Genomic DNA, 25,787 nt, shown 5'->3' with positions numbered 1-25,787 from the left:
TCTTGGCACAGCATGAAAGCACGTAATCAGCTGGCATGAGGGAGCGATGCTGAAGCCAATCCCAGACTTCAAAGAACTTGTTGCTTTCATCCCTACCTCAGCCAGAACACAGAGATCTTTTCACCAGCTGCTTTCGGGATTTCAGACCAGAATGAGGGGCTGCCTCAGTCTCAGGTGTGCTCCCCCACATTAAACCCATCTAGCCTAAAGGAGACAGCAATGGTTAGACTTTCTGCCTGAAAGAGCAGATCTCTGGTCAGGGAAGAGAGACCTACATGCAGAGGAATTAACTGAAGTAGCTCAGTAAACAGGTAATCTGTTTAAACAAGACTTTATTGAAGACACTTCAGAAGTTTATATACAAAACCACATTCCCACCCCAATATCAGGATGTTAGTCACGCACTGGGAACAAAGCAAGTGCCTGGTGCAAGCAGCCTGGAGACGCTTGGAAGCTGCTGAGGAGCTTACAGAGGTACCAAATTCACGTAGTTCAGGACTGGGCAATTTCAGCCTTGGCTCATTTAGGACTGGACGAAACTGGAGGAACTTTTCCAGAGACATGCCTCCAGCAAATTGAACGTACTGGAATCCGATAGCCTGTAATGTCAGGTCAGGCCTGAGGGCAGATCAGTGACTTCTGCTGAGAGAGAGGCTCGCTATGGTTCTGGAAGCAAAGAGGAACCAACCCCTGGATTTAACTTGCAGTTTTTAAATCTATTTTAGGTGGTTCCAGGAGAGACCCATCGCTAAGAACACAGTAGTATTTGCAGGAAGCATTAAAACAGAGCAGTAGCAATACCAAGGAAGAGCCAAGCCTTTCCAAATACACCTAGAGAGAGGATGGATATCAGACTGGATGTTTCAACTAGCACATAAGAAAACCCTGGAGACAAAGACATTAGTGGCATAAGTTGAATAGTGACTGACATGCTGTTTCTGTAGTACACTGTGCACATCTACCATGGTAGAGTTTCCCCTTGCCAGTCCAGGAAGGAGCCATTATCTTTTTCACCAAGACGGTCCAGAACAGAGAGAATACTTGGGATAGTCTCTTGCACCTGCAAGGGAGCCTGGAAAGCAAATCAGGATTGGTTTATTAATAGGAATACAATCAGAATACAATTAAATGCATCTAAGAGTTACTAGGATCAAATCAGATGTATTTCATGTTGCATAGTGTGCCTCTGCAACACATGGAAGTGTATGCTGTACAGAAGGTTGTTGGTCAGGGTTTGGGACAACAAGGGAATCATGCTTTCGTGTTTTCAGAGAGATGTCACTAACCATGTTTCCGCCCATGTCTGTCTGAACCCAGCCTGGATGCAAAGAAATACAGAGAATTCCATCCGACTTCAAGTCTGCAGCAAGACACCTGGTGATCATGTTCAGTGCAGTCTAGAGGAGTGGAAACCATCTATTAGCATGTAGTGTTTACAAACCTTTAGTAAGACCTTAAGCCAAGCTAAGCACCTCCCTTCCACCAAGATGTCTCCTGAAAAAATTGAGTGGCAGTAGCAGTCATGGTAACTTATCCGGACTTAGTGGGGCCTTCAACCTCAGAAATGTCTATAAGAGAAGCATTATGAAAGCTCTGTCATCGTAAGCTTACTGCCCAAAGATGAAACTAAGTTATGATGGAAGATAAAGTAACATTTGAAAGTCCTAAGGAGCTGTGGAAAAATAATCTTGACATAAGGACTCTGTTTTTCTGCAACAATCACAACACAAACATTCAGCTTTTTACTTCTGATCAGGGAAAACAAGCATGTTAACAGCTTATGAGTAGGTGGTGTAGGAGAAACTGTATGGTTGATCTTGACAATTCATACAAACTCAGTCTCTGGATGTGACAAAACTAAAAACTCCACCCCTCACTAAACGTACAGGTCAGCACACCTTTTGTTTTGTTTTGTTTTTCCGTGTCTGCTACCTTGCTTCGGATGGAGAGGTGCACAGAAAATAGGACACACATTTGATGGCATAGTTCTTCCCTGAATACCAAGTCCCTCTGAAATGAATCTGTATCCGTGTAGCGATAGAGCATGTGTGTAAGCTTGCTCTTAAGAAGCTGGCGTGCTTGCTCCAGATGTACCGTTTTCACAAGCCCCACTTCCACCCACATTAAGAACAAGAACAGCTCCTGTGTCAGCCTACCCAGGAAGTGCTGCACACCTCACATCATCATCTTAAGCACAGGGTGGCCCATAACTCACAGACCTGCTCTCACCCAGCGAGCACAGCCCAGGGAATCATACAAACCTTTGCTATTCTGTAGGGGTAGACCTTAAGAAACATCTCATTTGCCTGGACGAGTTGCATGGAGGCAGCGAGAGAGGACATATTAATAATAGCAGCTCTGTGGCAGCCCATTCCTGTGCCCAGCTGGGCTGCCTTCCTCAGAAGGGGTAGAAAAGCCTGTAAAAACAAGAAGTTGTTTTAATTTGGTCATCTTGCTCTTGGCCTGTTCAAGGCAAGCCGGATTCTTGCATTCTGCTCTGTGAAGAATTGCAGTGCAACTCTATGCCACCAGCAAAGTGGGTTTAAATAAAGATCCTGGCTAGACGGTCATTGCTGCATTACATGTCCAGCTCACTAGTGGCAGAGCTTCTACAGTACCGTAGATGAAGCATTTCTCTCCGTTTCTTACCTTAGTGACCATCAGCTGGGCAACTGTATTGGTTTCATAAATGGTGAGCATCGTCTCTGCTGTGACTTCTTCCAAGGAAGCAAGCACATTAATGCCCGCGTTGTTAATGAGGCAGTTCAGACCTTTGTCTCCCACAATTTCTTCCACTTCTTTGACTACTTTCTTGATGCTGTTTTCACAGACCACATCTGCACAGAGGAGCCAAGAACAGCTACAGTGAAGAGTGAGTAGTGGTTCAAACGCTGTCTAGCACTATACAGCACATGCTAAACCAAAGTCAAGACAGCCTGAATGGGGACGTTCAGGCAGCACACAGAGATGAAGACTATAAACAGAAAATTTACACAGATTATGTTTCCCCAGCGTTATCTTAAGATGAAGGTGAATTTATTGATCTTTTCAGCTGCTGGAGCTCACGCACAGCTACAGATCATGCAGGAGAGCGGTGCTTTAAGATGCACTCACCTGACCTGGTTGAACATACTTCTGTTTAAGCCCTTTACTCACCCAGTTGGAGGAGCCTGATGTTGCTGTATTGCTTGCTAAGCTGCTGGAGCTCCTAGGAAGAAGAAAGTATTTGTGTTAGCTTCTCTGTGTGTATGTCCACAGCTATTACATAAAATAGCTTGAGTTCTGCACCTCCAGAACTGTAACTGCCATTTACTTTCATAACTGGACTGAAGGCAGTGGCTCTATTTTGCTTTCCATCCTGCTGAGCAGCTTTCCTGAGAGCAAGATCCACTGCTGCAAGAACCTGGACTCCTCACCTGCTTGGTGAAGACGCCAGCACGCTAAATTACGTTCAGTTTCCAGCATGTCTCAAATGCACCGCATCAAGAGGGTTTGCAGTCTAACCAAAGGTCTTCAATCGAGTGGTTACTGCCGCCAGTTCCAGAGTAAATCCGGTGCTCAGGCCATGTGCCAAGCCAGTAATTCCCCACTTCTGCTAAGAAGAGCGTAATTCTCCTGGAGTTCAGCTGGTGCTGGGCATCACTTCAGGGCAACAGGAATTATTTAAGAAAAGCCATTTGGCACCGCTGTTTGCAGGAAGAGTTTTCTAGCAATTTTCCCATTGAAATTCTGTTTCCCAGCACCCTCATTAGCTTCAGCTCTCGTAACCGAAGGTAAAGCACAAAAGAAATTGGTTATGCACACAGCAACTGCCCAGGAGAACCATGCTCTTCTGCTAGATATTAATAATTCAGTCACCTGCCTACTGCCTCTCAGTAGCAGAGCAAGCCATAGGGGAATGACTAGCGTTCCTGGAGAAAATTGGTACTTTACTGGTGTTGCTTCTGGACAAGGCATGTGCAAACTGGATTTTATAGGCCAGGCTGGAATACTTGGGTTTCTGTGCCATTTATCCAAGTGGGAAGCGTGGCCAGATGTAACAGATGGACTCCATGCTCCCAGCTGTGTTTAGGAGACGGAGCAGCCATGGCCAAACACTCCAGCTCGAGCAAATCCACTTTTTTAGGAGCCCTTCTGGAACAGGGCTCAGGAGGGCCAGTTTTCAAAGAGCACTTCTTTGCCGCTTGGAGATGCTCGGGGACTCCATGTCCTCTGGTCATGTTACAGCACATCACAGTTTTTATCTCGGCTTCGTGCTCTCTTCATTCCCCCCAGGCTTGTTTAGAAAACTTGTCCTCCCTCCGTGGCCAGCCTACGGCTGCAGTTAGGGGAGGGGGAAGGAAGAGGAACAAGTCAGAAGCACAAAACCAGAGGACATTCCTATCCTTGCATCCTCATGGGACACACTTCCACAGCTGAGAGGCCCAGGACACACTATCTGGCTTATTGATAGCCATGTGACAGTTTTGCCACGCCAAGGTCTGCAATAATTACGTGGCTTTGGACTGCCTACTGGACTTCAGCTTGACAGCATCAACTAATGATAAACTCCAGAAGTGTTCTGGCTCCCAGGACTCGTTCTTTTACTTGCAGCTGGTTTGCTTCACTGTCAGATGGAAACAAGCTACTAACTGCAGGGCAGAGGATAAACTTCCTCCGCTGAAAGGCCCCAGAAGATGTTTTGTATGGTGAAAGCAACTGAGAGGCTTCTGCAGTGAGTAAACCGTCTTCACTTAAGAGCTCCAAACACTGCAGCGTTATGAATTCTCCAAAGCATAAACATTGTAATTGTTGCATGCAAATCAGGCTTAAAATGCAATCGTTTTGCCATTTAGTTAATTACTTTGTTAACTACCGACTCCCACTTCAGCGGTTTAAGTTTCGCAGAAGCAGCTTCCAGGCACAAAGCTAACTTAGACGCTCCGGTCTGCAAGAAGTACAGCGTGCTGCCTCACCTGATGTGAGTGGGAGCTGAGAAATCCAGTCAGGAAACCTAAAACTCCCAGGAAAGCCTATTCCTTTCCCTGCTGTGCCTGGAAGGAAGGTGCAGGGAGGAGGACAACCCCACGCCAGCTCTAATATGTTACAGCCATTCCAAGCCACCAGCCACGCGTGCTGCTTCTCCTCTTCCCCCACCCCAAGGAGTTTTGACTTAAGAGATCAAAAAACTGTGTCCAGAGCACTCTGAAAATACTTCTGCAGTAACAAACAAGCAAAGAAAAAAAACAGCAAAGGTGTCTGCAAGAGTTGCAGGTTAAGCCCTGGGGAAGGCAGGGTCTCAGAGCACAGCCTCGCAGAGCCGTGCAACCCAGAAGGGCATTGCCCCACGTGCACCTTGCATTTAATATGTCGGGTTGTGCTGTTGTGTTTAGGGCCAGCGGGTGCAGCCCTCACATCCCAGGTGAAGTCTCTTTCAGTTACCGTGCTGCCAGAGCTGATTTCAAACCACCAAGCTGACAAACAAAGCACTCGACGCCACCCCCAGCCCCGCGTTTAGCCATTCGGTACCTGAATAGTTACCCATGGGAATCAGCTCTCAGGGATTCCAAGAAAAATTCAAACCGTGATTAACATCTGTTGTTTCCTGCTTGCTGATTTTAATTACGATTAACAAAGAGTCAGCCCACTCCAATTTAAACAAGGTCCTCTGGCACTCCAGGCTCCAGATACGGATTCATCAGTGTGCAGACTGCTAGATTTCAATCAGGATGTTTTGTTGTCTTTGTCATTCAGCAGGATTTACTTTGCCTCCATTATTTACTTCAGTTACGACTCTTGGAAAGAGCCTGGCCATGCTCGACCAGTTGGGAGCAGTGAAGCCAGCCTGAAGCAGCCTGCAGGGAGCTTTGTGGTCCCATCACAAAGGTGCTCAGAGCAGAGGGTACAGAGGGTGCTCAGGTGTTTTGTCACTCCACACAGAGCCAAAGAGGATCGTATTTGCCCCGTCCCTGTGAGCCAGGCTATCCAGTATCACATTGTGCAGCCAGCTCCCTGCCTGATTATGGAAGAATTCACACCAAGCTGCTGCAGACTGCCCCGAATCCACGGTAAGGCTGTAGGAAGAAGCGCAAACCGCTGCCATAAGCCAAAATTAGAACGGCTTTAAGAACACCCCCTTTGCCTGATATAGCAGATCTGCCTTGCTCCAGAGATTGCTCAGCTGCTCTTCCCAATAGCAGACCACATGGCTAAAACATGCAGCAGAGAAAAAAAAAAAAAAAAAACTGACCGAGCCGGTGCGCAGAAGCTCTTCAGTGAGCTCTGTGCCTGAGGAAGGGAAGCAGCACATTAAGCCCTGGCCATCCTCCAGGGCCCGGCAGAGGACTCTGGAGCGGCGAGGAACCGTGTCCTTGTTCACCTGGGAGCACGCCTGGGCTGCGGGAGGGCAGGAGGAACACGAGGTGCTCCTGTCCCGAGGTCCCAGGCTCAGCCACAGCGCTGCTGAGGGCAGGGAGCACCGCCAGGAGTCACAGCATGGATGTGGACCCCTTCAGCTACCTCGCTTCCCCCAAAAGCCATTTATTCCTTCCATGCCTCACCAGGGCAGAGGGAGACAGCAGAGGCCACACCGTCATTCGGTGTCTTGGGCTTTGGGTCAGAGCTTTCTGACTTTTATGGGGAAGCAGGATGGAAGAAAGAGCAAGAAAAAAAAAAATAAAAAGGGTTGGAGAATTACAGATAGGTCCATGATCCTATATGGGGTGCTTATTAATAACTGTGCTGTGTTTTTGTCCAGCTGGAGCGCAAAGACAGGACACGGGGATCATTTTGCAAGAGATTTCTCGCTGCTTCCACTCTCAGTGCTGGAACAGCCCAAGTAAAAGCAGATCAGAATCAAAGCTGGGCTGAAGGAGGCTAGTACGGGACTTTTCAGGGAGGGGCGGTGGTTATCTAGATGCGCCTGCAGGCCTGCTGCGCCTTATCGTGTGATCTGAAGCCCATTTGTTAGGCAAATGTTCTGCGGAGGCCACCTAGGAGTTATTCAGCCCAAGAGCTCGACTTGTTACAGCTCCTGCCAGCAGACTCACATGCAAAAGTCTGCAGCTGTTGAGTATTATCCCAGGGTTAGCAAGTTACGGGAGGCACGCTGCTTGCTGTAGTACGCGGAGGAGAGCGAAGTCAGACTCTTCTCCGGCATCTCTTCCTACACTCAGGTCCCTGGGGGCTCCCGTCTGCTTGGAGCACTCCACTGGATGACGGCACACGCGCTGCTCCGAGGCTCTCCGGGCAGCTACTGGGGGTTTGCTGCTGATCTGCGTCCCCAGGACGTGCACCGAGTTTGCCAGGAATTAAGCGTGCTTAATCACTTTTCCTCTAAAAATCAGGCGATTATTTTTAAGAGGCTTATTTAAGCTTTTTTCCATCCCTTCCCTCCGTCCCCCTCCCTGCGTCCTGCAAGAGGGGAATCCTATTCTACCAAACCAGAGGAGAGCAGAATTGAAGAGAACTGCCCAAAGTTGCCGTTCCCTGAGTTCATCCTCTGATCTGGGACAGAGAGCAGTGCATATACTAAGCAGGATTTTTCATACAGTCACTTAGCCTGTGGTGAAGTGGGAAAAAAATAAATAAATAAAAAATTTGACAGCTTGAATCAGCGTCAAAAGGCAGAGCAGGCACTGACAGCTCAGGCGTGCAGAGAAAGAAGAAGGCACCCAGCTTTACAGCCCCGTCTGCACGGGCAGCAAACGGGTCAGGAGGGGGCATAGCCCATCGCACGTGTACTGAGGATTTGAGTGGAGAGCCAGTGAAGGCAAAAAGCTTTATCTGGAAAAAAAAAGACAAAAAAGAAGGTGCTGAACCTTTACCTTTTCTTACTATACCACACTCGAGCAACATTGCCAAAGTGGCTCCAGGCTTTGAGAAGGTCGGCGGAGCCTGGTGCTGAGGCTCCCACCGCAGAGGCTGCAGCACATCCGTGCTTGCCCCACGTTAGAGGGACTAGTGGCACGGCGGGGGCACACCTCCGAAGGTCAGCAGGTTTTGTGCCAGCTTTGTGCGCTGCAGATGAGACAGATAAGGGCAGTGAGCCTGCAATACCTTCAGTAAAGATTTCCCTTCCTTGTGGAGCTTCCAAACCCATCTGTTAGAAATATGCTTTCAGCTGGCTGCAGAGGTTTCCATTGATGTACTGCCAAAGCACAGCACATGGCCTAGAGGTCCTTACAAAGAACAAAAACCCACCCCGAGCCCCCAAGGACAACCCTTGCTCCAAAAAAACAAAACAACCAAAAAAGCTTACGATGCACCCGTGTGGCCTGCAGGATCACCACTCGGGGTTACTGGAATGTGGCCCCGGGCCAGCTTCCTGCCTCCGTGAGAGGCCAGCACTTTCCAGGTTTCTCCTGCTGCAAGCAAGAAGTCACCCAGACCCTCCCCAGGCACTCCAGGAAGAACTATTTGGGGACTATTTTGTCCTTCTTGCAGGTCTAGCAGCCTTCCTGCTCAAGGTTTTTTACGTACTGGCAATGCCAAAAAATAAAAAAGCATCGTAGAAACTTGCATTAAGATATTATCTGTGTAATACTTCCTAGGAAGCTCTTCCTCTTGAAGGAGCCATTGAGGTTTTCCACCTAATTGATGCAAGATCATTCAAAGGGGAAATCAGTGCTGGACACGAGGGGCAATAAGGGAACGAGATCCTCCCCCAGCACCAGCTAAAGCAGCTTTAGAACAAACACCCGAGGGAGATTTCTATCTCCCAGCAGGTCACACATCCCTGCTAGCTTCCCCTACCGCAACTGCACCTCGCCGTTGTGCAATCACCGGTAGGAAACACGGCTGGGACAAACGCCAGCCCTTGTAAAAGGAGATAAAAGCAAACAGCGTGAGCCAGTGCTCGGCCGGGAGCTCATGTAGTGGAAAGGCAGCCTGCTGGACCGTTTGGGGGCAGCTCCATTCAGGAATGCCCAAACTGTGCCTTTGTGCTGCAGGGGCTGTCCTGGCAGCAAGGAACAAGACCGAGACCTCTTCCTTCGGTTTTGTATGTGCCCGCAGAGCAGCACGATGCTGCCGGGGGGCCGAGCGGGCAGCCCGCGGGCCCTACCTGCCCAGCTCTGTGCTAGCAGCCTTGAACGGGAGCCTCTGCACCTGCTGCTGAAGTTTTTGGGCAGCTAAGCTGTCAAATCGGTACGCGGTGCTTAGTGCTGGCATGGTGGGATCACGGTTTGCACTAAGAAAAACCCACAGCAAGGCTCTGGGACTCGCCTCTCCCGGGGCAGCCTGGTACCCTGCGGAAGCAGAGCTTTTGGGATCAATTCTGCCAAGTTCCTGCAGCAACACACGGGGGGCTGAGGAGCTGACAGCTCGGATCCTTGCAGCTCCGGAGCACTTGAGCACTCCCAGGAAGGGAAGATGCCGATACCTGCGTGCCCCAGCACTGAATGGGGAGAGCCAAGACCAGGCTGGAGACGCAACAGAGCGAGCAGACCAAAACCCCTCGTTATCCTCTTGTCCCCGAAGGTTTGGGGAGCGCTTTTTATTTGTTTGACATTCGCGTGTAACAGCCTAGGGACGGGGAAGGGGAGGAGGAGGAGGAGTCCCGACACATCGCTGCCGAGCTGTGGCGAGAGGAAGGCTGGCTGAAAGGAGCGCGAGGGAATCCGCCAGCGGCACGGAGCAGAATTTGACCCATCTCGAGCAGGAGGCGCCGCTCCCTACCTGGCCAGGAAGGGCACGGCCAAGAAGAGCGCACGAAGCCATCAATTTGGGCTTCCTCGGTTGTTGCGAGTCCAGCAGGGAAAGGGGAAGGGCAGGCAGAAGAGGCAAGGGGAGCTGCAGCGATTTGCGGGGCTCCTGGGGGCTGCAGGTCCCCGCCAGGCTGGAGCTGCAAACCCAGCGCGGGGCGAGATGCTGCGGCTGCGGGAACCCCCGGGGGGGTCCCAGCTCCCTCGGGAGCCTTGCGACGGCTCCGCGACCCCAACCCCAGCTCCTTTCACAGCCCGGGCTCCTGGCTGTGGTCCCCATCCTCCCCCTGCCGCTTACCTGCGCCTTCTCGGGGTAGCGGCAGGTCGCGAAAACCAACTCGGGGCAGGGGCTGGAGGCTGCGAGCCCCCGCACCAGCCCCAGCCCGATGCCCCGGCTGCAGCCGGTGATGAGCACGGAGCGGCAGCGGGGCTGGGCCATGCTGGCACGGCTCGGCACGGCTCTTAGCACGGCTCTTAGCACGGCTCTTAGCACGGCTCTCTCTGCTCTCACCGCGGCTCCACGCGGTTCTTAACCTGCGCGGAGCGGAGCCGGCACCGCCGCCCCGATCCCGCCCCCGCCCGGCCCGGCCCGGAGCCTCCTCCCTCCCCGCAGCCCCCCCCGGGAGGCGGCTCGGCCGGGTGCTGCCGCCCCGGGCTCTCGTTATTTCCTTCGTATGAGGCTCGGGGAGCTTCTATAAAGCCTTGGGTTTGTTGTGGTGGGCGGCAGGGACATCCCCTCGCCGGAGGCTTGTGAAACTACAGCGCAAAGCTTGGGGAATCTGTGCGGATTTCGTGGAAAAGCCCCCCCCCCAAAAGCCACTGAGCCAGCCTGGATTCCTTAATGAGGGGAAACAACTGCAGGAGATGTAAACACACAGGGGCTGCAGAGCTGAAAACATCCAGTGCTGCTGGGGAGCTCGAAAGAAAGCCAAAAACACATCACACTACAAGGCTGAGAGGAAGACTACGGGATGCTTGCAGCGATTTCTCCTGTCTCAGCCCATCAGACACACGCACAAAGCACTGACTACAAGCCAAGCTGCCCAGCGATGCGACTTCTGGCTCGGTGGTTCTGTTATCTTCGTGCAGAAAGTCGTGGTTGTGATGCTGATTTCTGGTGTCCCAGCTTATTTCTGGTGTCTGGTGCACAGAGCAGTCCCCAGGCTGCTCCCTTCCTCCGGGACAGCGAGTTGTGAGGTCCCGAGCGTTCAGGAGGAAGTGGAGTCCAAGGTTTAGCGGACACAAAAAGTGTTTGTCCATTGCAAAAGCTTTAAATGCAAAGCATGTTGTGGTTAATTACGCTACACGGCCTTTTTATGGCATCGTAAACACGCACAGTGCTTTGCAAACAAACCGTGAGGGCAGTACCCGCCGTAAATTGCTCCTTTCCCCGATAGGTCTGAGAACAGCCAGCAAAAGCAGCAGGCAGAACTGGCTCCCCTTCGCTGCTGGGGAACAGAGGTGAAATGACTTGCCTCGAGGCCGCTGAGCCACAGGTCAGGGGACAACACCCAGAAATTGCACTTCCACGAGGGCTGACTCACGCCAGAGGGGCACGGCCACCTCGCTTTCCAGAGTTTCTGCTCATTTACAGTCACAGACACGCAGCCGAGCCTCGGTGTGAAAGTCAGAGCAGCCCCGCTCAGCCCTGCGGGGAGATGCTGGCAGGCAGCAGCTGGGAACCGCGTCCATCCCGACCCTACGGGGGGCAAGGTTGGGGCGCTCGGCTGGGATTTGGAGAATCGCCGCTCAGCCCTGCACAAACTGCAAGCGTTCATCCACGCACACACAAATCAAAAGCTCTGGTAACATCAAGGGGCTCCTGAGCATCAAAATACAGCCAACTGTTGCCCTGTCACATAAAAATTAATGCACGGATCCATCACCCTTTGTTTAAGCTGTGTCCCCTGAATTATATTTCGCTGTTCTCTAAAGCTTGTGGGAAAAGTTCATCTTTGTGCAAAGACCTTTTGTGCAGCAAGAAGGCAGCTGTAAGGTCACCCTGTATCCCGACACCTGTTTTTTTTCTCCTAGATTCTTTTTGTGCATTACTAACAGCACGGTGTTGGTGTTGGAGAATTTTCAAAGAGGCCCTGTCAGGCACAAGACAACTTAATTGACATCTTTGTGCTTTTATCATTTCTTCGACCTGGCTGTCAGCACGTAGGAGTGCCAGCGCTGCCGGGCATGGCTGGGATTTTGTGCACTGGGATTTTTGTCCCCAGTGGCAGCACGGGGCCCACGCAGCTGGTGCACGGGCACTGGAAAACCCAGGATACGCTGGGACATCCTCTGGGAAGAGGAAAGTCAGGACTGATGTAATCATAACACAGCTCCACGCACCTGAGCCTCTGGGGACACCAATTACGCACTTCACACTGGGGCTGGTGCAATGAAATCATTGTTGGTGCCTGCAGATTACACCAATAATCATTAATTTAATTGTTTCACTGATAGTTGCTTTCAATTTCCCACCTGTTCCTTATCCGTGTTCCTCCTATAAGCTGGCTCCTGCCCGGGGAAGCACCACTCCAGCGAGCTGTTCTGAGCATTCTCCTGCCAGCATCCTTTGTGCAGAACAAAAAGGGGCAAATCCCACTGAAGTCAACGGGATTCTGTCGCTGCCAGAGCGCAGCCGGGACTTCACGCCCAGGGTTTCTTTGTGAGGGTGCTCGTTTCTTCTCTGGAATTCAGAGTAGCTTGAAGGGAATCAGACAGCCTAACCCGAGGCAGATTTTTTAATTCCCTCTGAAACAAACAAACATACTGAAAGTTCCTGCTATTGTCATGACACAGAACCGACCTGTACTGAGTTCTACATAATGCCTCTCAGATGCAAAACTCCAACCTCCTCCTGAAAACAAAAAGCTGCTCTTCTTCTTCCAGAGCTGGGAAAATTGGGGCAGAGACAGATCAAGCCCTCCAAGTCACAAGACAGAGCTGGGTACCTGTGAGAAACACTGCACAAGCAGCTCCAGCGCAGGACCTCACGAATTACATCGGATGTCAACCTGGCCGCCCTCAGCCACGCTTCTCACCTCAGCTCTCATCATCTCCATGCCTGTTGTGGCTGCTCCGCCTGCCAAGGCTTTCAGCAACGTTCTGCTTACTGTAAGCTCGTTCCTCCAGGCTTCCCTTGACTCAAAGTCAAGCCCAGATTTCAGCATGCAGTCGCTCACAACCTAATGGGGCAAATTTTGTGTCATCTAGTTCAAACCCGAGTTTACACGGAATACAGAAATGCTTTCTCAGTAATTTCTCACCCACATTTATGGGCAATAAAAACAAGAGTTGCCTGGCAACAGCACAATGGAGAAAATATCCTTTTTTTTGGGTGAAGCAATGCTCTTCAATCATTGCTACTTGCAGTTTCTGTGAGCGAGCTCCATTCACATGGCTCCTCTTTTGGCTCGGGTCAGTCACCGCGCAGGCCATGCTGCAAGGCCATGTTCCTGTAGGTCTCTGGCACTTTTTTCCCCCTACCTATCAGAGTATCGGGTTATTTGTAGTGCTTGCAGAACTCCAAATCATTATTAGTGATAATCTGACGACAAACAAGGAACGCAGGGTTTAAAAACAGACACTCCCTCTCGCTAAATGACTTCCAATCACTAATGCACAGCCCTCAGGTCAGCAGGGTTCAGTATGAACAGTCCTTATTTTGTGTTCTTACCTGTCATGAATTTCTCTTACAGTTCTGTCATCTCCTGGAGATCACCTGTGCTCGTTACCCGTGCAGTTTACTCATTACTGTACAGGGAAGTGGACCAGAGCCACTGCTGTTCATCAAATTCAGATGTCGGCCAGCTACATTTTAAAGTTATAGAGAAATGCACGTTCTGCCCCACGTAACAGCCTTCACCACTCCATGAAAGCAACAATTGTAGGGGCCTAAACTAACAGAGTGCTCAAGGCAGCTGAATTAAACCCATGCTTCCTTAACCATTAGTGATTCAGCACAAAGACCTCCATGCAGAGCCCTGGAGTGAAGGGCTATGAAGCTTTGAGCAGGTTATTAACGCCTGCCATGGCCATCCACGAGGTGTGACAGGTAACAGCTCTCAGCCTTCAGCACAGAGGAGGCAGAAAACGAGCTGTATTTATTAACTCTGGGGGAATTTGCATGCGTGTGCTGAGTCTGCTCAGAAAATCCACGATTACAAAGGGAAACAACGCAGTGCCTGCCCTTACGGCTTTGGCTACACCAGCAGAGTGAAAGCAAGCACACCTCTCCTAGAGGTGCAGCTACTCCAGGCTGATGACTCAGCCCCCAGATTTCAGCAGCTCTGTTTTACACTTCCTCTAGCTACTCTGAGCATCTCCTCACAACCCTGCCTCACTGCCAAGACATTCTGTGTAGCTATCTGCATCGGGCTTTTTGCTGGTGAAGACAGGTTGTTCTCTCCTGGAACAGGATGTCCTTTAATCCTGTGATATAATCCCTTTTGTTTTGGAACCAAACCACGTTAACGCACAAATAGACACATACTTTCTCTTGCTTTCTTCCTCTCCAGATTTTAACAAATGTTCAAGGAGACGATTACTTATTTAGCACTGTACAGAAGGAAAGTAGTTTGTAAAACGCACCTGTTGATTTTTCTAAGTGACACGGTGTTCACGCTGAAAAACGCAGATAGCCTGCATCTTACCTTCATCTTTGCCCATCTTTGACTTAACTCAATTCCTCCCAGAGTCTTTCTGGAGGAAGCTGCAGCTGTGAAGCCTGCCTCCCCCCTCCACGCCTCACCTCAGGAAATGGACAAGTGGCAGTTTGGGAAGCATCCAGAGCAGAATGAAGTAATCAAAAAGGGAAAAACACTGACTACCTTTTGGAACTGCAGTTAGTGAACAGATTTGAGGCTGACCTGCTCCAAGTAATAGCCAGGCAGTAAGAATTAAAAAGGCTGAAAATAGGAACTCTTTAGAGAACACTGTTACTTTGGTTTGTGTGTATTAGAAACACCTCCAATAGATCAAAGTTACTTTTTATATCGCGTTATCTCTACGCTATGTTAATACTTTGACTTCTACCCAATTATTTAGCATACCAGGTATGGAAAAAATTAGTTTCCATCCGTGTGCAAAGGTCAAGATAAGGTGTATAGTTTGCTGATTCAGGAGCAGATAAAAACAAGAGGCTACTCCAGTTAAAACCAGCCAGCACAGCTTCGTACTAGTATCTTTCCCCTACCCTGACTTACAAATTACATTCCACAGCAGTGCTCTGTTGAAGTTCCACAGGGCTTTCCCTTGATCCACTGCCTACCTCAGTTGTCTTTTCTCAGCTGAAATGTAACGAGAAATATGGTAAAGATCTACAAAACGACAACCGCTACCATGAAATGAGCAGGGAATAACGAATCTTCTCCCCCAGCAGGAAATACAGGGGCACCCACTGAAACTAAGGAGTGACAATGTGTTTAGGTCAGTTAACTTGTGGGAAGCAGCAATTTCTATTATTGAACAGAATCCATCTACCTGGTTCAAACAGAAATTGAGTCAAAATCACACAGAATAGGCCCACTGGTAATGGCACAGTAACCCTATGCAATCTCCAGCTCAAGAAATCGGTAGGGTAGAGGTTGGCTAAAGGATGACTGCAAACCCTGTCAGCTGCTTTGCCTTTATATCAAAAACTAAGATTGCAATGAGACTGGCTCGGACTAAGTGTCACACTCGGTGTTGTCACAGTGAGGCACCTGCAAAATTCACCCCAATGATCTCTCATGAATCTCATTTTCCCCCACAGCAGACAGAGGAAGGTTAAAATAGCAGGCAGTGCTCCTAGGAAGATCTAGTGACACAGCTCAAATAAAAGCACCTCATTTCACACGCTGGCACCAATTACTCCTGCAGGATGGCCCCAGCACAACACCTGCAGTATCTACACTCAGGGTGTAACATCTGAGGTTAGTCTTTAGCCTACTAGGATTTTTTTTAATCTTTTCAATTCACAACCAATTTTTTTTTCTTTCCTTATGAGTAGGCACAGTGGTATAGCTCATAAGAAACTACTATGAAGTGAATTTAATATAAAATCAAATATTTTAATGAAATTAGGGAGCATGAGTGTGACAGCTCAGGTGTACCACTAGAACTGATACTACTGGGCTGTGGGGTTGTTTGCTATTTTTAAAATGCTGTTCTTCAACAAGCATGCAGATTGACAAACTACTAATTCTTCAGTGTCAAAGATCCTGAGTAAAGAATTTCAAACCACTTAAAATGTATATATAGGAAATGTCTTATGAGCTGGTGGCCCGCACACAGCATTGCACAGATAAAAAATATACTACTCTCAATACACAGAGCTAAATACTTTCACATTTATCAGAATTTTCTACACAAGTCTTTTTGATAGAGTTCAAGTTTTGAATTTTTCTGTATATATCTTCCACCTGTATTAAACAAATGCTTATTTACATTGTGGGTAAAGTGTAAAGGCTAGTAAGGCCGTACTCCCATACTGGACTGTAACACTGCAAAATATATATACACATATATAACCTAATATAGGCATCGGTTCTAAAAAAGTCACCTTACATTTGTACAACATCATTGAGTCAGTATGAAAAGACAGCTTTGTTAGCACCAAGCCACTCCAATGGTTTTTACGAGCAGTCTCGAGCCTTCCAGTTGCACAGGGAAGGACCTTTCAGCACAGCATTCCCACTGCTACTGAGGAAGGGAGGTCCTGCTGCAGAACTGCAAGGCCCAAGCACCGCACTAGGGTAGGTAAATTACTAAAGAGCAGGCATAGAGCATCCAGAGACGAGCTCTGCAGTGTTTTTAGGTGACGCGCCAGCAGAACAGTCAGAAACAATTATCAGAGTCCTTCGCATCATCCTGTCTCGTTTGCATCTTTCCTTTGGATTCATAAGAAGAACAGAGTTACCAGCAGAATAGACATTACTCAAGCCACGTGGTTTACAAGCCAGGTTAACCCTACGCTGCAAAGGCCGAATGGAGAAGAGCTCCACAGCTTAAATTCCAAAGGAAAGACCTCGCTCTACTGCTCATCGCCTGTGCCTGCTGTGGCCAGGATGGTCGCGGTCATAGCGATGACTTGCTCGCTCGTAGGAGCGCGAACGCTCGTGCCTGTGATTTCTGTAGTAGTGACTCTTCTTCTTGTACTTCCCTGAATGATCGGAGCGCTCCCGGGACCGGCTCCTGGAACGCGACGAGCTCCTGCTGCGCGATTTCCGTGGTTTGTGCGCCGAGTATTTATAGTCTTTTGATTTCTTGTAACTTCTCATCTTGGAACCTTTGTAACTGGAACTGTGGTTGAACTGTCTTGGGGGAGAGTCACTGCGGCTCCTTGAACGGCTGTGGGACTTCGAGCCGCTTGACGTGGAATAACTTTCACTTTTCCTAGGGGAAGAAAGAACAGGAAAGCAAGCGTATGATTATCCACGTAGAACTACTCCACATTAGCTCCTAAACGTAGCCACAATACATCCACACACCCTAAGTACTGTACAGACAGACGCTTCTCACTGTAGGCCTGCAGTTTGAGGCCAGACACTTGATTCTGTATCTCATGAAAACCAATCGCGTGCCCCAGACTCAATTCCTCTGGTCAGTGTAAGTAGTGACTTTTAGAAACCCGTATCCATTTGGAACACGGCCGTCGTATCACAGTTTTTTTCAAAGCACTGAGGGAGAAATCTAAATGCATGAATATCTAACTTCTAGATTTCAAATGCTGCCAAACAAAGATAAAGCTACTTCTCCTGTTTCAGTTATAGTAACTATTACCAAACTGCACAAGACTGGAGCCAATACCTACTCTACTGGCTCTTAGATCTCCCCTCTACGGGAATCACGGTTATATTTTAGTAATAACAACTTCCTAAAGGTTGTAGACAAATCCCCAGCTTTAAATAAGTAAAGCAAACAAACCAAGCTAACCCTGCCGCTTGGGCCATACGTCACCAACAAACAGCCTGAAGTTAGCAAACATCCTGAGAGAGCTCTGCCAAGGAGACTTAAAAGCTGCAAGCGCGACGAGGTCAGACACTGCAGCTCCCCTGCTCTGTAAGCCAAGACAACACCATTCGCAACCAGCCCTAACGTTTCTGGAGTAGCAGATACTGGTTTGTTATGTCACAGCCTCTCTGGTGGAAAAACTACCGAGCTCACTCCCTGAAAACACCTTTTTACTACTAGCACAGTAGCGTGGGAGGTAATCTAACAGCACGCCCTCCTTTTACAGGAGTCCGTACCTGTGCTTAGGAGATGCGGATCTGGATGGTGATCTTGAGTAACTTTGATCTCGACTTCCACTTCGACTTCTGCTTTCTCTTCCTTTCTGAATGCTGCAAGAAACAAAAAATACGGTAAAAAAAGATTGTTTAAGATAATAATGGGGAAAAAAAATGAACTTTTTTGTTACAAAATCCTTACCCATTCACTGGACTATTTGAACCCGTTCTTTTTGCTCCCTCTGTTTTCCTTTTAGCATTCTTCATTGCCTGAACAGGTAGCGGCGAGGGTTTATTTCCTTTAACCTCTTTTGGAGACTCTAGAAAAAGAAGTTTTTGTTACCTTATTTTTGAAAGTTTGGGTACTAACTGAAAGAGGGTAAGGACTGAAGCCTTCCCCCACCCTGCTTCATTTTCTTTGTAGTAACCTTTACTGCATACATGCTGTTTGGGTACAAGTGCACACACGAATGCACACACAAGCACCCACAAGAAGCAGATCTGAAGAACTTCAAAGGCTGAATTTCATCTGAAACACTTCTGCCAAAATACATTGAGACATCACTGCCAAAGTAATGCCAAGGAGTTAACTGCTAGAGCAGCACACTGCTCACAAAGCCATTCCAATGAGGCAGAAGAGTAATTTCTTTCTCTCGCTAATTATTCCCTCTCTTTAAGGGTAAACTGAGGATGTAGACTGAAAATCTTAGACCAAGCATGCAGGAAAGTAATCCACACCTCTTGCCCAGAAATATTACTTTTGCCAGAGTTCCTAATCATATGCATGCTCTAATATTTCTTTAGCATAACAAGTTAACTGCAAGTATTTAAGTTTATTGCCAAAACCACATTGAAGCAGGTCTCTCTACTGTATAAGTTTAAGCTAGCTTTATACCAATTTGATTTTAGCCTTTACCTATCTCAAGAATTTAGAAGTTACAAGATCTGCCATTGGAGTAATTGAGAGAAATCTGCTTAAAAAAACAAAGAACTACACATGCCTATTTATACTTTGGGGATAAATACAAGATAAAGTATTCCAACAACTCATCCACAACTCACCATTTTTTGGTGCAGGGGAAAATCCTGATGGGTTATCCAAATTTGGGGCTCCTTCAGGTAGAAGACCTTTAGCTTGTGCTTTTGCCTCTTCAATTGCCAGTTTCTTCTTTTCCACTTTACTTTCCAGATCAGACAAATCAACCTGTAAGGACAGGAGCCTGCTTAGGACAAAACCCTGTGAACTAGACTTTCTGCTTACTCATAGGAAGGGGAATGGGTGGGGAACACAGATACAAAGACACCCAGATCCTGTGACCAGTATCTTGTTCCACTTGCAGCTGATTTCAAACACAAGGTTTCCCAACTCATGTTTCAAGCAGCAGTCTCTACTGAAGGTTAATATATTAAAGAAAAGCAAACCTTTTTCCTCGTATAGAGCTGCAAGATTTTTAAGCAGATTTCTTGAATCTCTTCCTCTGTTGTTCCAAAGAGTAAAAACCAGTGTGGACGATTAGGAAGTGGAATCTGAAAGGGATGGGAAGAAATATTCAGGCTTTACTGCTTCTATTAGAAGAGCTAACAAACTTGAAGTTAATGGAACTGCACACTCACCTCCAATGTTCTAGCTGCAAGGTAAATACAAGCACAGGCAATGCTTTCTGGCTGAAATCTCACAAAGACATCTGTTCTCAGGCTATCATTCATGTAATTCCTGAAAGACAGGATATCAACAGAGTTGTAGGGCACCACAGTCTCCCTCCCTCCCATCCCCCGTTTCTTTTCCCCCCAATAAAACTTCTAAAAGTACTATTTCTTTCTGCATTCAGTTACTAGACTTCAACAATACACTCCTGTAAATCTGAAGAAAAACTGAATTATTTTACTAAAAAAATAAAATAATAATAATCCCTCAAGGGAAGGGAAGTGTGATAGGAATTAAGTCTGTCTGACTGGCTGGCTGCTGAAAACCCAGCCGTGAGAAGAGAACCAATTTTAACTTCACTTTTCCCTCTGGATCTCGACTGGCTTGCTCTCATGCACTAGCCAAGTATTTTCATCAAGACAACATACAATATAATCTGGAGTACTCAGTTATAGATTTTTAGGTTCACATGTTTCTCTGCAATGTCTGAACTCAGATGGTTTGTTGAAAGCAGCAGCTCCTGTGGTAATCTTCCCATGAAAATATGGCCTGCTTCAGCACACGCCAGCTTCCACTGGAGATTTGAGATTTAAGGGATCCGTTTTCCTTTGGAAGCATTACTTTCCATCCAGAACAGAATTCTTTTTGATGCAAAAAGCAGACACAGAAGAAATCAGGGTGTTTGGAAACATCAGTTCGGGAGAATATTCAGTATTCAGGCAGATCTCTTCTTTGGCATATGAAATACGGTTTCCAAATTGTCCCGTTTCAACAAGGTTGCTTAAAATGAATATTCACAGAGTGAGAAAACTGTAAAATATTGCATATAATATTCCAGTCAGTACACTTCAAAATTATTCTTCTAAAGTCTTAAATACACAACGTAACTTCCTCTGAATCTGTCAGCTGAAGTGCTTAAAAAAAAAAAAATCTAGATTTTTGAGCATGTATCAAGCAAAGTATCAGATGGAAAAAAAGCTAAAATCAGAAAACAAAGTCCTCAATATAGTAAGCTTTCCAAAAGCAGTAATTGTTCATGTGCGTACCCAGTATACAAGGATTCACAATACTCCAAGACATCCAAAACAGAGACCACAGTTTAGATGCAAAGAGCAACTGCTGCCCCAGAGGAACAGGGCTAAACATGAGCTCATCTTTTTGGGAGAAAAGAATTTTAAAACCTAGTTATCTTGCTCTCTTTTCACTCCTCCAAAATACAGAACAAACATTTTGGCAACAAAAATATGGATAGAAAAGTGGTACTTCAAACATTTGAAAGTCACACATCCTTTTCCTAACTTTCCAGGTTGAAAAACACCACTGCTTCCAAGCTTGGCTTCTATATATTTTCCCTGTGGGCTCAGAATTGGACACGTGAGGAAATGAATCCTTGTCACAATATTTTAAGGAAAATGTAATGCTGTAAAAATGCATACTTCAAAAAAAAAAAAAAACACAAAACAATTGCACTGGATATCCACCCATTTTTAAGTACTGGGAGCTACAAGCATCAGTACGTTAATGTTATTTTTACATCTGAAACGTTTCTCAAATGGGATAATTTCTTCCTTCCTCCTCACCTACTCCTTCCTTTCATAAGGAGCAGAAAACCAGTGATGAGCAGCACATGACTACCCTCTGAAGTATTCAGATGTGATCTCAAGTTGAAGGGACCCACATGCAATGGGACTAGGAATACTGGTAGTAGAGAGTTATATTTAAGTTCTAAATCAGTATTACATAGTATTTTCTAACTGATGTACAAATGGAAACTAGATTTCTTTTCTGTTAATTCATCACTTTAAGACTTAAATCCCACCTTCATTTGCTTTATCATCTAAGAACACGCAACTTTAATAATAGTTATAAAATTGTAACATTAAAAACCATTCAGAATATTAACAACCAAGTTATGAAATATACAAACAGTCAAAAAGCACAATGAAAATAAATAAGTTGAAAAGTATAAGCACAAGAAGTAGTTGGCCAGTTACTATACTATCGTGTATATACCACCTGTCTAGAGTCAGCCTTCTCTTTGGAGAGCCTGCTTTGGTTTGACTGAAGACGGCAGCTATCCCTGCACCATAGCGCTTGGGCAGCAGAGGAGAAGTCTTAGTCACTTACCCTCAGAGGCTACCCTTTGATTAAAAGAGTACAGAAAAGAAAAGTCAAAACTGGTTCTCTACACACAGGTCACAGTACCAGACAGTTCAGTCAGCAGAAATATGATCTTTGGATTCACTCAAGATTTTTAAACCACGGTACTGTTAAAAAGCACTATTGTTTCAAAGCGTTATCTACGGATGTTTAAGACCGGGAATTTTACATAAACTTCCCAAACCCAAGTAAATCTTTATTGTAATGAAAGCAACAAGGCAGAGGACATTCCTTGGCAAACATGAGAACAATGAGTTTATCCAGTCTTAGAAGCTGATACCTTGCATTATCCATACGGATAAGAGAAATTTATCTGTGCTGAGAGGTTTTGACACACCTGTAACCAAGCTCAAGTGCCGGGAAAGGCCATTTCCCAGCACTGATAACAGACTTTACCTACACAGTTTTCTCCGAAGAACAAAAAGCAAACAAAAAAAAAAAAAAACACAACAAAACCAGAAAACCATTAACTAATCAACGTTCTCCCTTCAGCTGAAAGGTGAAAGCAGAGAGGAGGGAAGTGAGAAGTCAGGGCGGAAAGCTACCTTACCATTAAAACAGTGCCTCAAACTTAAGAGGACGATCAACATTTGGGGCACTCCAAGAAACACTGGAGCTGTCTGGTGTGGCCCTCAATCACTTCTGAGCATTGTTGCCCAGAGTGCCTCAAGTGACATATTTCTGCTACTGCCCCTGCTGGTCTCTTAGAACAAAGAAAATCAACTTACCATGAAGTCTGGACCAGGTGTTGGTTACGTTCACATTCTAATACCTGAAGGTACATAACGATTATCTGGAAGATATGGGTTATTGCGTTATTAAGGAGAACCTTGAGAGCCACCTATATATTTCAGAGGGACATCCACGAGCCATCCACTATTTGCTTTCAAGCTCTAAGACACTCCACGAGCATCTGCAACATCTCCGGGGTTCACCCACGCAACTTCTGCTCTCCAATGCAAAAGTTGCTGTGAGTTGACACACAACCAGATCTGACCTTCCTAGTTCTCCATCTTCTGAGCTCAGTCAGCATGCTATTCAGCTAGAAGTCTCGTCTTCAACTGTTTTCAAGCTAGATATGTTCTCCTATACAATTCATGACTCCTTTTTAGCTGTAACTTGGGAAAAATACAGCTAGCTGTAATAGGTAACAATTGATGTGTAACAGCATTTGCAGAGAACAGACCTTGTGTGTTTTGTGTCACTGGTGTATTCGGGTCTAGGTTTTTCTTAGGTTTGAAAGGAAAACAACAGGATGCAGACTAATAGATACAAGTTTATACCATTCAACAAAGTGTAACTGCCCTCCAGGGTTACTGGCATTTCTGAAAATCAAGTAGGCTCACAAAGAAAACGTGAAGGCAACAGAAGCTTTTAGGGAAAAAAAAAGCAGAATTCCAACTTCTGCTGCTTCTGAGTAGAAAGTTCTTTTTCAATCCTTATCAGCTAGTACAAAGAAGTTATAATGGAAACACTGATGGCACTAACTAAGAACTTATATGGTTGCAGTGGGTACCTCTTTGAAGTATCATCCCAGCCTGCAATATGATATTTAAATAGAGAATCATTGTTTCTTTTCAAGTCAAGCCCTTCACACTTGACTGTACTTTTTAGAAGAAGCACTGCTAACTAGCTCACATGGGCTTATAACCTCATCCGTGTTTCCACAAAAATGGATCAGGACACAGTATTTCTCTGATTATAAGATATCATAACCCTAGATCTCCTTTCTGTTTAAGATTCCACATTTAGGGAGCTGTGGTGTTAGAAAACTTCAACTACGCATATAAATGATTTTGTTCTAAAAGCAAAGCATTCAAGTATCTTGGACTTGAAGGAATACTTAACATCTGCATCCACCTCCAGTCGCCATTCAGCAGTGACAGAAGACCAACTAGTAAGAATCTCTTAAATGAGAAAGAAGACATCATAAGAAGCTAACTTTACGGAATTAACTAGTGTTATCAGGTACAAACCAGAGAGCTTCCTTACGGTGAAGCAGTCTACTCAAAGCATTTATACCACAATAAACGCTGATAACAAAGTTAACTTATACAGTACAAACCTTATGAGGATGCTTGACGTGAACACAAAATCCCAACTCCTTTAAAACTCTTCTTTCAGCCTTAATAATTTGGTTCTTCAAGTTCACATACTCTTGATCCAGTATTAGAGGTACAGGTTTTCTGCAAAACAATTTCAAATTCCAAAGACAAACTTAACATCAAGGGGTACTTATGTGTAAGTTAAGCCATGTCCCCATAAAAATAAAGGACACCGCTGCTATTCAGAACATCAAAAACCTTCACTTAAGAAGTTTTTCAACTCACTTTTTTCCTTAATGAGATCTTTTCAAGATGTTCCCTGATTAATTAAACAGGGAACGATGCAAGCATCAGCCCATGAAGCTTAGTAATTAAAATACAAAGTAAGAACTTCAGATTATTTCAGAGTCTAAACCTACTTTTTTTCTCGCAGATGTCGAAGACGATGGAACACGTTAATTACATCCCTTATGCGCCGTGGTGCTTCTTCGATTTTGGATGCCAGGTGAACACAGGCCATTGACACATGCTGAAACAGAAGCATTGCAAGACACTGATGTTTTGCTCAAATCTGGACCTGATCACCTCCAACAGCTTAAGGAGGGATAACAAGAGAAAACAGTGGTAAAAACAGGAAACACTAAAAATTTGTCAAAGTCAGCACTGTGTAGCTCTGCAAAATCACGCCAATCGGTAAGTCAAATCTATAGATGCAAATGCTGATCACATCTAGGTTAACAGCTAGACAAAACTGATGAAAGATCAAATCACAGTTTAGTGATTTAGTGATTATGTATCTTAGTATTTCCTTACCTCCATGGAATGCTTCACAAAAGACTTGGTGTAAAAAAAACGCTGAAATAGCACCTGTCCTGTAGCCATGGCCACCTAAAAAGGAAACAAAGCATGTATTAATAAAATAATCTGTGGGTCTAGAAAAAAACTTAAGATTTCAACAGGTTTAAGACCAAGAAAGCTACTTAAGCTGTATTTAAATTCGGAATTAAGTTCAGTAGTACCTAAAGAAAAGGTGCGTTACTATCTTAATAATGAATAGAGCTGTCTAAAATGGTATCAACACCGCAAACATCTTTGAATAAAACGCATGCATTGAATTGTAAGGACCCAGAATATTAGATGTAGTAAAATCCTAAGTTGTGCTATGAACTCAAAAAATGCTTTTTTTGGTGTGGGGAGGAAGTCAAACCAGATTACGATTTTGTTACGTTAACATCACAATCTGAGAACCTGAGACTCGGGTAGCGAGGAGACTTCAAAGTTTCCCCCCGAGGTAACAAGGAGCCTGCCCACGAGGGAATCTCCCCGGCCCCACAAAACCTCACGGCGCCCCCTCCCTCCCTCTGCACCCCCCCGAGCAGCCCCCTCCTTCCCCACACCCGGCCCTAACAAAGCGCCGCGGGGCGGCGGCGGGGCGCTGCCCTCAGCCGCTTCCTGCCGCCCGGGGAAGGCCGCAGGCCCCGCGGGGAGCCTCGGAGCCACCGGGGCCGGGCCGTGGACCACGGGGGGAGGCTGAGAGAAAGACAGGGAGAGGCTGGGGGCTCCCCGGTGCGAGGCCTGCACCCCCACACTGTGAGGCCTACACCCCCCTGGGCGTGAGGCAGGGCGCAGGCCTCACCCCGGGGCCTACCTGCGGGAGACGGAGGAGGATGCCAGCCGCCTGGATGAGCTCGCAGCCGGTAACCCGCAGCTCGGTCTCCGTGTCGGGGTCGAGCCCGCTGCTCATGGACGGCGTGAAGCGCAGCGTGTGCTCGGGCAGCAGGCAGTTCTCCAGGGTGATCAGCACCCCCGAGTACAGCCGGTCGCCGATCAGCACCGCGCCGGGTCCCGGCACCGGAGGGCCGCCCGGCCCCGCTTGGGGGACACCCCCAGCCGCCACCCCGACCGCCTGAGGCCCCGCCGGGCCGCCGCTGCCCCCCACCGCCGCCACCGCCGCCGCGCTGCCAGCCCCCGCCGCCATTTTGTGGTGCCGCCGCCTCGCCCGGCTCCGCGCTGCCTCACGCACGCAAGCCCCGCCTCCTTCCCCCTCCCT

The 25,787-nt window shown here is 47.0% G+C and overlaps 2 protein-coding genes across 6 annotated transcripts; both read right to left on the bottom strand.

Moving 5' to 3' along the window:
- Nucleotides 1-323: 323 nt before the first annotated feature.
- On the bottom strand, nucleotides 324-10,152 carry LOC116497523 (C-factor-like). The gene is made up of 6 exons (XM_032201298.1): nucleotides 9,982-10,152; nucleotides 3,157-3,208; nucleotides 2,650-2,837; nucleotides 2,262-2,417; nucleotides 1,287-1,397; nucleotides 324-1,072 (listed from the first exon to the last, which is right to left on the bottom strand). Exons 1-6 carry the CDS (start codon nucleotides 10,120-10,122, stop codon nucleotides 959-961), a joined length of 762 nt encoding a protein of 253 aa, XP_032057189.1. The 5' UTR covers nucleotides 10,123-10,152; the 3' UTR covers nucleotides 324-958.
- A 5,557-nt stretch (nucleotides 10,153-15,709) lies between these two features.
- On the bottom strand, nucleotides 15,710-25,715 carry CCNL2 (cyclin L2). 5 transcript variants are annotated; one of them, XM_032201285.1, is made up of 11 exons: nucleotides 25,386-25,715; nucleotides 24,551-24,625; nucleotides 24,157-24,266; nucleotides 23,758-23,878; nucleotides 22,421-22,485; nucleotides 19,502-19,601; nucleotides 19,310-19,414; nucleotides 18,950-19,091; nucleotides 18,090-18,207; nucleotides 17,909-18,001; nucleotides 15,710-17,054 (listed from the first exon to the last, which is right to left on the bottom strand). In XM_032201285.1, exons 1-11 carry the CDS (start codon nucleotides 25,713-25,715, stop codon nucleotides 16,700-16,702), a joined length of 1,614 nt encoding a protein of 537 aa, XP_032057176.1. In that variant the 3' UTR covers nucleotides 15,710-16,699. The 5 variants fall into 5 exon arrangements, with proteins under 5 accessions (XP_032057176.1, XP_032057181.1, XP_032057178.1 ...); XM_032201290.1 differs by lacking the exons at nucleotides 22,421-22,485; nucleotides 23,758-23,878; nucleotides 24,157-24,266; nucleotides 24,551-24,625; nucleotides 25,386-25,715 and adding an exon at nucleotides 21,549-21,646; XM_032201287.1 differs by lacking the exons at nucleotides 22,421-22,485; nucleotides 23,758-23,878; nucleotides 24,157-24,266; nucleotides 24,551-24,625; nucleotides 25,386-25,715 and adding an exon at nucleotides 21,549-21,599 and having other exon boundaries at nucleotides 19,502-20,312.
- Between the last annotated feature and the right edge of the window lie 72 nt (nucleotides 25,716-25,787).

Source organism: Aythya fuligula, chromosome 21, assembly GCF_009819795.1.
Source record: "Aythya fuligula isolate bAytFul2 chromosome 21, bAytFul2.pri, whole genome shotgun sequence".
NCBI lineage: Eukaryota > Metazoa > Chordata > Aves > Anseriformes > Anatidae > Aythya > Aythya fuligula.
The sequence above is the reverse complement of the archived record's forward strand: the minus strand, read 5'-3'. Positions and strand labels throughout refer to the sequence as shown.